Below are 12,367 nucleotides of genomic sequence, written 5' to 3' on the forward strand. Positions count from 1 at the left end.
TCTCTTGAAAAGACAAACAGTGGTGCTGTGTTGCAAACAATTTTACCGGTTATTGCTTACCACCGCTAGCTTACGTTAATTCCTCTGAGCCTCCTGGCTAGTGGTAGCATGTGGATGGTAAAAAGATACAGAAAAACATCATAGATCCTCTAAGTTGTATTCAAAAATCCGCTGTGTGTCTCCTTTAACGACCTTCACTTTTCAGCTGATGCCTTTCAGTTGCAAACTTCCGTTCACTACGACTCACCAGCTCTTTAAAAGAAACTTTCCTTTTCAGAGTCCTGATTAGGCCCTGAATCTACCGCAGTGCATGACGGGGCGAAACACGTGTCGACTGCAAGCTGCAGTTTGAAATAATTATCTGATGGATAATTGACCGCTAAGTTTGTCTCCCTTGCGATATGGTTTAAAGTATCGACAGCACCTAGCAGGAATTACAATCGGTGCAAGTGATCGCACTTCTTTCAAAGAGCTGGTGAGCCGTAATGAACGAAAGTTTATATTTGAAAGGCTTCAGCTGAAAAGGAAAGTTTCTTTCAAAGAGCTGGTGAGCCGTAGTGAACGGAAGTTTGCAACTGACAGGCATCAGCTGAAAAGTGAAGGCCGTTAAAGGAGACACACAGCGGATTTTTGAATACAACTTGGAGGATCTATGATGTTTTTCTGCATCTTTTTACCATCCACATGCTACCACTAGCCAGGAGGCTCAGAGGAATTAAAGGGACACTAAACTCAAAATTTTTCTTTCATGATTCATGTAGAAAATACAATTTTAAACAACATTCCAATTTACTTCTATTATCTATTTTTTTTCATTGTTTAGATATCCTTTGTTGAAGAAATAGCACACACATGGGTGAGCCAATCACACGAGGCATCTATGTGCAGCCACCAATCAGCAGCTACTGAGCCTATCTAGATATGCTTTTCAGCAAAGAATATCAAGAGAATGAAGCAAATTAGATAATGGAAGTAAATTAGAAAGTTGTTTAATTGCATGCTCTTTCTAAACCATGAAAGAAAAAGATTGGGTTTCATGTCCCTTTAACGTAAGCTAGCTCAGTAGGATCTGGTGACTCAAAAAATGTAAATATAAAAGACTGTGCACATTTTTTTTAAGGGAAGTAAATTGGAAAGTTGTTTAAAATTACATGCTGTATCTGAATCATGAAAATTTTATTTAACCTGAGTGTCCCTTTAAGAATACTCTCCCTTCATTCTTACAAATATTTACAGTATATATATATATATATATATATATATATATCTCAAATATATATTTAACTATATACATTTATATATATTTAACTATATACATTTATATATATATATATATATATATATATATATATATATATATATATATATAGGGATATTATTGTCCCCAAAACGTCAAAAAAATTTTGACTTGGTTTATGTCTCAAATTCCTGTGAGTGCATTCCGTTTGGTTCTTGTATGTCGTACATCTATGCACCCAGGTAGCTGACTCAGGAGGGTGGATTTGTATTGTGTGTGTGTGTATACTATGTATATATATATATATATATGTATGTGTGTGTCTCTCTTTTATAGCATTTTTAACATTAAAGCACATAAGAAAGCCACAGTTATAAAAAAACTAGAGGAGAAATACACAAGATATCATAAGATAAGGGCAACCGGCCAGATTTGCCCACAGTCTGTCTAGTGACTACAGCTTCTACAGGCTCATGATTTATATAGTTGTAGGCACTGCAAATGCTTAGACTAATTCCCTAGATTCACTACAGACTCTGATATGTGTCAGACAAATATCTACCCTACTTATGTTACCCTAAGGAGCTGATTCACTAAGAGCTACCTCACATTTTATTAAATCTGTTTAACAGGATTAAGAAAAGATTTAAAGAGACAGAAAATAAAACAAAAAGTGTATCATGCATATGAGTACTATTTAAACATGTTATAAAAAAAAATTCCTTCAAAATTTTTAGCTATTTATTTTGATTTTGAAGCTAACCGGAAGTGCAACTAGGCCTTAAAGGGACAGTATACACCAATTTTCATATAACTGCATGTAATAGACACTACTATAAAAAATAATATGCACAGATACTGATCTAAAAATCCAGTAGAAACCTTTAAAAACTGAAAAGCTCCCAGTTTAGCACTGTCTGGGACACCCAGTGAAAGGGACTGGGTAAACAAAAAGAGCAGACACTCCCCACCTCCCCCCTTCCCTGCATATGAAAAGACAAATAACAGGAGCCAGCAGGAGTCTGTAAACGTGAGTATACATCTGGCACTGTGGGGCTTGGTTATGAGTCTGAAAATCAGCATAATGTTCTTAAAAAAATAAGCAAATCTATACATTTTTATAAAAACACTTCCAGATGGGCTATATAAATGGATCATCTACAAAACATTGATGCAAAGAAAAATCTAGTGTACAATGTCTCTTTAATGCCCGATTGCTCATTGGCTGATAAGCAGATCTCCCACTGCTTTATTGGTGGAAACTGACACACCTCACAAGCATTAAAAAAAATGTTTTTTTCTTAGCACAAAAATCTCTCTCTCTCTCTCTCTCTCTCTCTATTTCCCCCTCACTGAAAAGTTGTCTGTATTCTTCATTTAGGCCACTGTGCATGATATACAGTGCTATGTAAGGAGCTATGGGTAGGGGAGGGTGTGCAAATTAGGCTTTATCACTAACATGGGAAATCAAATATAATGTTCTAGAAATCACTCTCCCTTAAAGTATAATATATTGATATGGATATTGGCTTAGGAACATAATGCGGCAGCAAGGCACGGTAGAACTTATCTGAGAAACAAACAGCTGAAGATCGGCTGAACTTTCTGCTGTAAGAAATTCTAAAGTGCTTTAAAATGATGAAGGATGAACCTTAAGACCCTTTAATAGCTCTCATCTCAAATGTCTTCCAAAAGCAAGTGCTGCCTTTACATCCCTACACAGCTGTGCCCCCTGGGAAACCGCACTGCAGCATGAGCTAAATATATCAGGTGACCTGACTGTGCACTTCATATAAATAGAAGCGACCACTAACATGCTTGGCGCATTGAAACACCGATAGTGAGTCACAGCACACCAAAATAAAGACACCTGGCATGGGAACTGGTAAACTTGAATCTTCATCACACATGGACTAAGTTTGTGAAGCACCAATGCTGGAAGCATTGATACATAACCCCAGATTCAAATGGCAGTTATATTGGGAGTGCTATGGACCCCCCCCCATTCAATACAGTAGCACCCCAACTTTTTAAAGCCCCCATCTGCCATGAATCTTCCATCTTGAATGTTCTACACAGTGTAAAGAGAGAGAGAGAGATAAAGGAGAATGGTTATTTAAAAAATAAATACATTTTGTTGTAAGGATACCTCCATGTATCCTTGATATTAAAGGGATATTAAAGGGACATGAAACCCAACATTTTTATTTCGTGATTCAGATAGAGAATACAATTTTAAACAACTTTCCAATTTACTTCTATTCTTTAATTTACTTCCTTCTCTTGTTATCCTTTGCTGAAAGGTTTGTCTAGGCAAGCTCAGGGGCAGCAGATAACCTAGGTTCTAGCTGTTGATTGGTGCCTGCTTATATATATTGATTGTGATTGGCTCACCCATGTGTTCGGTTAGAAACCAGTAGTGCATTGCTGCTCCTTCAACAAATGATTTCAAGAGAAAGAAACAGATTAGATAATAGAAGTAAATTGGAAATGTGTTTATCTGAATCATGAAAGAAAATGTTTGGGTTTCATGTCCCTTTAAGCAGCATGAGATGTGTATCTAAAACACTGCAATATACTTTCATTATTTATTTTGTAGCCTTTTCTTGTATTTTAAGTCTGAAAATTGTTGGTTTTCTAAATTCCAATGAGTTTCTATAAAGTAATGGGCGCTGTCATGTTTGAACATATGTGTTCCTGTTTTCTCACTTGCCTGCTGAGAACAATTAGGAACATTTTAAGAAAAAATGTAAAATACAAATTCTATTTTATTTTCAGATTTATATTTGTCCCTAATTGTTCTAAGCAGAAGAGAGAGATAAAAAGAAAACTAGTTCAAACATGGCAGCTTTCATTATTTTATAGAAACTAGACTATTTTATAACTTAACCTCTTATATTTATTTTTTCAATATTTAGACAACTAATATAAGTGTAAATATACACCTACTTATTATGAAGGTTAAACTTTGCTTTGAATATATCATTGTGCCTAGAGTGTATTTACAGTCTAATATCCCTTTGTTTGTGGTTAACTTTTTATACAATAAGATGCCCAAATGTTATGATCTAGCAACACACCATTTAGATTCCATAAGTATATAACTCTTTTATTGTCAGAGGTTTTCAAGACAAAAAAAGTTCTCTAATTTTTGTTATCCACTGGAGTTTATTCATCTCACTAAATCTAATCCACTTAACATAGAGATTTATCTCACCAGGGAATTAAAATAATTATTAAAACTAGGCCGCTGTGAATTCTGTATGTAAAAGTGTGTGTCAATCACTTGAGATTCTATTCCAGTATAAAATACTAACACAATCTACCATTTTAAAATAACTGTATAAATTAAATGCAGATAATGTACTTTTTCCTAGGACAAAAGCTACTTCTATGTTAGAGTCAAATGGACATGTTGCTATTTAGCCAGTATTTTATTAGCACGGTAGGTAGTCCAGGCCAATGCAAATTATATAGATCAAATACTGTATATGAATAAATGTCTTGTTTTGGCTGGAACTTCTTAATTTAAAGGACCACGAAACACAAATTGAAAACGACATGATTTTAAACCTTATTATCTGGGAATAATTTTGTAATAAAAACTGCAGCTTTATTTTGTCAAATTAGTATATTGTTTTATGTTTATTCATTTCACTGATTTCCCTGTCCCCCAGAACAAAAGAATCCTTACTAACCAATCACAAACTAATATGCAGATATAGCATGAACTCTGTGTGCACATGTGCAGTTGCGCCTGTCTTTATCTCTTTTAGCACTGATTCACTGTTGTTACTATTGCAAAGAATGCTTCTCCTATTATGATTGTTGATGCAAAACTGATAATCCACCTTTTACAAACATGTGACTGTTTGGAATTTTAGTGTGTGTGTGTGTGTGGCGGGGGGGGGGGGGGGGGTGTAAACAAAGCTTTAAAAATTGCTATTTTACAACAAAAGGCAGCAAAATAAATAATGAATGTATATTTCAATAATGTTTTACTTGCAATAATGAAACATGTTATACGTTGTGGAAATGTAAAATTTAATGGTCCTTTAAGGGAATCCAATTTGCTTTGATAGTTAAAAATGGTGTCATGATTATATTGCCATCTTTTTAATCATTCTGACCGAGATACATGATACAAAGTGGTTGCTGGATGCGTGCAGGAATTAATTTAAACATGTCCCTAACTGGCCACAGCAAAGGAGACAAGAAAAACATACATGATTGGAAATTGAAAATATTAGTTATAGCTAAATCTAATTTATAGTTACTCACTCAAAGAGTGGTCATAATTTATTTCCCGTTACTGAATTCCTAAAAATAGGCCCTGACATGCTATCTAATCTGTCTGTCTTATCTATCTCACCTATACAATTTGATTGACATGATTCAAAATTTTAAAGGGACAGTCTAGAACAAAAGTATGTTGGGGCTCTACAGCAGCTGGGTGCTTGGTGTATAAGCACCAAACCGAGATAAAAAGCTGTCATTAACTTTAAAGGGATAGAAAGGTCAAATTTTAAATGTGCATGGATGTATTCCAATTTTAATTAGAAGCATTTTTGCAATATACATCCATTAGCCAAACTGTTTCTTTTAAGCGTTATTACTTTTTTCAGCGGCATACGCACATATGCTTTGAGCGCCATGCACCAGTATTCACTATGCATGCTCAGAGAGCTGACTGTGTATTGCTTCTGTGAATACTTTATTTGTGTCATACAGGCCACTACAGACTCTATAAACAGCCATAGTTTAAAATGAACTACACCCATCCACATTTGACATTTTGACCTTTCTATTCCTTTAAGCCTAGGTTTGCTTTAGCTGCATGTAACCATATGATAACCACATGACTAGATTTTGTTATAGCTTTAAACTTTACTTCCTGATAGCGGCAAACCTGTATGTAGAGGTTTGTAGTACGGTTTGCAAAACCATATATGTTCTATATGTTTGTTTAGCTTCTCGCTAGATAAATATATGCTCTCAGTATCTCCGCAAGATGTGTGATAACTACCTGTGATTATAACGTTTAGTGAGATTCCTTCATGGTAACTTTATCAAAAAAGCTAATGATAGGTACAATGAGCCACAGTTATTGGCTATTAATGTAGAAAGGTCAAAATTTAAATGTACATATGTGTATTCCAATTTTAATTAGAAGCATTTTTGCAATATACATCCATTAGCAAAACTGTTTCTTTTAAGCGTTATTACTGTTTTTCAGCGGCTATATAGCATTACTTATAGGGATACTAACCCTACATTTTTTTTTCATGATTCAGATAGAGCATGCAATTTTAAGCAACTTTCTAATTTACTCCTATTATCAATTTTTCTTTGTTCTCATGTTACCTTGATTTGAAAAAGCAGTAATAAAAGGTTAGGAGCCGGCCCATTTTTAGTTCAGCAGCACCTTGGTAGAGCTTGCTGATTGGTTTGCTACATTTAGCCACAAATCAGCAAGTGCTACCCAGGTTCTGAACAAAAAAGGGTCCGACTCTAAAGCTTACAGTACTGCTTTTTCAAATCAAGATGGCATGAGAACAAAGAAAAATTGATAATAGGAGTAAATTAGAAAGGTGCTTAAAATCTCATGCTCTATCTGAATCATGAAAGAAAAAAATTGGGTTTAGTATCTCTTTAAAGTGCCATAAAACAGGTTGAAATCTGTGCATATCATAAAAGGGCTAATTAATTTAAAATAGTTTGCATAAAAAAATGTTTAAAAATAAGCAAAATGAATTACATAGCTAAACTGCCTGGAGCAGCTAACTCCACCCCTTTTATCAGTGTTTAGACACAGGCATTGTATTTCAACTGAGTTCCCAGCTTCTAGGCACGCTCCAGCAGATAATCCCTATTCACTTTTCCATTTTACCAAAACAACAATAGATATAGATACAGCCATAAAAGGAATTGTGTGAGGGAGTCAGAGCTTTACAATTCAGAAACTAAAAAGAAAGTGTTAATGGCGAGGCACTGCAGTATACATGTGCAGGTAAAGTAATTAAAGTACATATTATTATATTTTGTCTCTATCCAAACTTGTTTTATGTCCCTTTAAGGAACACTCAAGTCAAAATAAACTTTTATGATTCAGATAGATCATGCAGTTTTAAGCCCCTTTCCAATTTACTTCCATTTTTAAATTTCGCACAGTCTTTTTATATTCACACTTTGGGGAACAATATCCTACTGAGCATGTGCAGAAACTCAGAGGGTGTATATATATATATATATATATATATATATACTAGTCTATGATTGGCTGATGTCTGTCACATGATATAGGCGGCTTTTTTTCAAATTCAGAGTAAGGGCTATTGCATTGTCTTTTTATTATGTACTTGTTAATTATGCAATTCTACTGCATTGAGTGGTCCTCATCCATTTCATTGTTTTCACCTTATAAAAAATGTCTCTAGGTTAGGGGCTTGATACATTTTCTCACTATTTCTATGTACTGTATTTATTTGGACAGCCAGGTATTTCAGCTGCCTACCCTGTAAAATTTATGTAAAATGTGAACGCATATGGAACTTTAAACAATTTGAAATTGTAATATAAAATGTTTAATTATGTGAAGCTAAACAATTTGCTATATCCTTTCACTATTTATTTTGTCCCTTTTCATGTCATTTAACCCTGAAAATATGTGAGTATTTTCTAAATCTTGGATTTGGAAGTACACACTGCAGACTTCTCAAGGCTATCTCTGCTACATACCCACCCCTAATTGGCCTTAACAAATTAGCAGAGGGGATTTACATAAAGAAATTCAAAACATTGCATATTTTGCTAACATAATTATCAGCCTTGTCTACTCCAGTAACAAGTCCTCCAAATAAGGCAAGAGGTGGGTGGAGCTTAGGTACATAAAAACAATTGCAGCAAAAAAAGGTGCTACTTTGTTTTCATTATTATTATTGGCTGATATATTATTCTATAACAGCACAAGAGAAATGTCTTATTATTACAAGGTGTTTTGTGTCTCTTATATTCGGTGAATCTGATCTCATCAAATGTTGAAATATAATTGGCAATGTGGAAATCAGGGCCATGTGTCTGATCTGATGTCTGATATGGTCATATAACTGATAAAGGCTACAAGCAATGCGATCTTATCTATGGTTTAATCCTATTGCTTTCCCACAATCCACTGCTAGTTGTCTACTATTTTTTTTTAGAGGACAGCTAGCAACCCTAGTTAAACACAAAATAATTGCATAATGAATAAATGCATAATCAAAAGACAATGCAAAAGCACTTAGTTTGAATTTCACATGAGCAGTAGATTTATTTCTAACAAATTTCAAAGTTAGTTATATTGTCCTTCCCACTGCATCATGTGACAGCCATCGACCAATCACAAAATGCATATACGTATATTCTGTAAATCTTGCACATGCTCAGCGGGAACTGGTGCCCCATATAAACTGTGCATACATATAAGATTGTGCATATTTAGATAATGGAAGTGAATTGGAAAGTTGTTTAAAAGTGTAAGCTCTATCTGGATCATAAATTTTGACTTGAGTGGTCCTTTAATATGTGCAATGAATGTATGTCCAATTAATACCAAAAAAAGTAGTTTAAATGCTTATTATAATCTCCATATTTAAAAGGCTAGATCCAATGTGTACAGTTCTTTACAACTTAAAAATCATGTTAAAGGGATACAGAACCCAAATTATTTCTTTCATGATTCAGACATAGCATGCCATTTTAAGCAACTTTCTAATTTACTCCTATTATCACTTTTTCTTCATTCTCTTTGTATCTTTATTTGAAAAAGCAGGAATGTAAGCTTACGAGCTGGCCCATTTTTGGCTCAGCACCCTGGGTAACGCTTGCTGATCGGTGGCTACATGTAGCCTTTTGCAAGTTATCTACAATCTAAGTCAGATACTTTATAAGGGCTAAGGGTTGGTCATTGTGTGTTACAGGCTCGTACACATTACACATACCTTTTGGCTTTGATAGATGTTCTGGAGAGGTGATACTTCACAGTCCTTGTGGGCACCAAACACTTTGCACATGGAGCAGGTTGGCACCTGGCAGGTCACACAGTAAATGTTTATTTTCTCATCTTCATGTTTGTCACACATTGGATGATTCACTTTATTTTCTGGACGGTCTGGACGGCTGAAAGTAGGAAAATAGTGAGAAGGGAGATATAAATGCATATCAGAACAGGAGATAATAGAGATAAAAACATGTGACCTCTTTTCATGAGACCATGTGAGGATCCTGCAGCCTCTCATTGGTCAAAAAAATGTCTTATAAGAGGAACCTATGTGGCTCACCTAGTGCAGTCCTGTTTGTAGATGTCTATGATATTTTCAACAAGTAGGTTCCTCTGAAGCCCGTAAACCCCATGGCGGTCAAGAATCACCTCATGTCTACACGTTGGGCAGCGGAACCGACCTCCAGATACTGAAGTTCGTGTGGGCCAGTATGGGTTACCTGCCTGAAATAGAGAGTGTGTTTAGAATCTGAACATAATATGAAGAATGCTGGATGAAAGTGTGGCACCTATTTGGACTCAAAGAAAACTACAATAAATCTCTCCCTTGTTAAAGGTCTAAGCATCTGTATAATTATTTCTGTAGTGACAGGCTATATCTTGTATATAAAATCACTTACATCAATATGTATTTTAGAAATGTCCAATATTTGGCTAGACTGGTACATGACCTTTATATAGTATCACATAAATAATACCAAAGAGGACAGAGTCAGGTTCTACTAATAACACACCCTAGAAGATGAAGCTTCATATAAGGATCTTTCTACTACATATGTAAGCCATAAGCCACCATTTAATATTGCAGACATGGATCCAGCAAGTTCAGTAAATAATTTTAACTAGATAATGTTTTTTTTGCAGAGAAGTAGGAAAACATTATTTAAGGAATCCTAGGAATCATGTCTCCAAGAACTGTGCAAATCCTGAAAACCAAACCAAGCATGCTACAAAAAATAAAATGTAAATATTATCTTTATAAAGTTTAGATCATGCACACTCATCAGTATGTATTGTTGTGCTCTGACTTCATATATTATTGAACCCCTGTGTTCAACATTTTAGAATATGATAGCAATTTAAATTTAAATTATAACTTTATGGAATGCACATATGGCACCTGCAGCTGACATGGAACAAACACTACAGTGACACGATGACACATAAATAGAATTCCCATGAGGCTAATGGTAGAGGACATGAATGTCACAGGGTAAAGGCAGACATCAGACAGATTTAGGAAAGAACATTAGTTTTAAATAATACAAAAAAAATTGGGATTCATGCAGTTGGCACAACTAATCTAACCTGGAACACGTCATTGGCACACTTGCGGCACAGGTTATGTTGGCAAGGAAGGATCACCACAGGCTTATTAAACATCTCCAAGCAGATTGGGCAGATTAGCTGTTTCTCCAGGCTGTCCATTGGATTCGTTTCCCGAATGATTTCAGTATTATAATCCATTGTTTCCCCACAAATTGTTTCTATAATTCTCCTGATAACTAGAACTGTAGCTCCTCAACAAAGTTTAGTCCAGTAAATGTGTCTCTAGCTACTAGTCTTGTGTGTTTCTCTCTCTCTTCGCAGGTCTTATCAGAGCCTCTCACTCCCAGATTAGCTCTTGTTTTTATTCTGCAGACCCTCACACCATCCTATATATAACATTTGTGCTGGTCACATGCATCTGTTGGGGACGGACATGTCATACATTCCTTGTTCTGATCTGTAGGTTCAGGTTTCCTGCGGTCCCTGAAAGTCCTCTAAGTTGTCACATGAAGCAGTGAGTAATCGCAGGCAGCAAATTGCTGTAAATAGTGGAACACTGTGTGCACATCTTTTGTAAGACTCCCTTACACTAAATCCTTATTATGTCTTTTCCTGGGATCTGGGGAAAACATCAACACAAACACAAAGTTCCTGGAAAACTCCTGGAAAATGATGCCTCTGCTTGTCATCTGCTACAATATTCCCACCTGATACCAATTTCTAGTAATATCTTAATAAACAGCAATCTGTTGGGTTTGCACCCCAAAAACTAAAATTTAGGTTAGGCTTATATTACCCAAAAGCTACTAAATGTTACAACTAAATGATGGAATGTTAAAATACACTGAGCAGTTCCACAATGTATATGATGTATATCAAGGAAAGAGGAATGGAAGAACAATAGATCATGCTGTTAAAGGGACAGTATACAACAATTTGCTTTTAACTGCATGTAATAGACACTAATATAAAGAATAATATGCACAGATACTGATATCTACAGTATGCACAGAGTGAGTATCTTACTTAGAATCTTCCAATTTAACACTGTTAATGAGATTAGCCTGAGACACCCACTGAAAGGGAATGATAGCAGAACCTCCCCCCTCCCCTGCATATGAAAAGACCCATTATACAAACAGAAGCAAGCAGGAGTCTGTATACATCAGTATACCTCTAAAACGTTGGGGCTTGGTTAGGAGTCTGAAAATCAACACAATGTTATTTAAAAATAAGCAAAATTATACTTTTTTTTACAAAAACACCCCAGATGGGCTATATAAATGGATCATCTACAAAAAATGTATGCAAAGAAAAATCAAGTGTATAATGTATTTTTAAGTTAAATGGATTTTAAACTCAGATATCTGTATGTAGTAAATTTTATTTATTTCTATGCAGTAAAATAGCATTGCCATGCACTTTCATTATTTATTTTGCCTGCTTTTTCTGTCATTTAACTACAGTTTTCCACTGCCCTAGACAAGGTGAATAAATCCTGCAGGCTCAGAACAATGACCCTGTAATATGCTACACCGTGGTTCTTATACCATCAAATGGGGCACTTTTAGAAAATGAACCAGAGATCTAATCTCTGGTTAATTTTCTGAGCACTAATTGCTACCGCGAGGTTGTGGTAGCAATAGCCAGCCACTTGTAATGGCTGGTTATTTATCGCAAGCCCACAAACAGGCAAATTTGCCTGTTTGCGGGTGCGCAAATAAATTAGCGCTCCACTTATAATCTGGCCCTTTGTAGGCAGATATTTTGCAATGCAATGTGTTTAATTGCTGATATATACTACAGGTACTTATTCCCAAATC

At 35.3% G+C, this 12,367-nt stretch overlaps 1 protein-coding gene across 1 annotated transcript in view; it reads right to left on the reverse strand.

Annotated features, from left to right (window-relative positions):
• The window catches only part of TRIM63 (tripartite motif containing 63), a 21,758-nt gene extending 10,844 nt beyond the window's left edge, over nt 1-10,914 (reverse strand). The window contains exons 1-3 of the mRNA XM_053706961.1: nt 10,584-10,914; nt 9,556-9,719; nt 9,217-9,394 (exon numbers count right to left, since the gene is read on the reverse strand). Of these exons, the coding sequence (XP_053562936.1) occupies nt 9,217-9,394; nt 9,556-9,719; nt 10,584-10,742 (501 nt within the window). The 5' untranslated portion in view covers nt 10,743-10,914. The remainder of the gene's footprint in view (nt 1-9,216; nt 9,395-9,555; nt 9,720-10,583) is intronic.
• Between the last annotated feature and the right edge of the window lie 1,453 nt (nt 10,915-12,367).

This window comes from Bombina bombina, chromosome 3, assembly GCF_027579735.1.
Source record: "Bombina bombina isolate aBomBom1 chromosome 3, aBomBom1.pri, whole genome shotgun sequence".
Classification (NCBI taxonomy): Eukaryota; Metazoa; Chordata; class Amphibia; order Anura; family Bombinatoridae; genus Bombina; species Bombina bombina.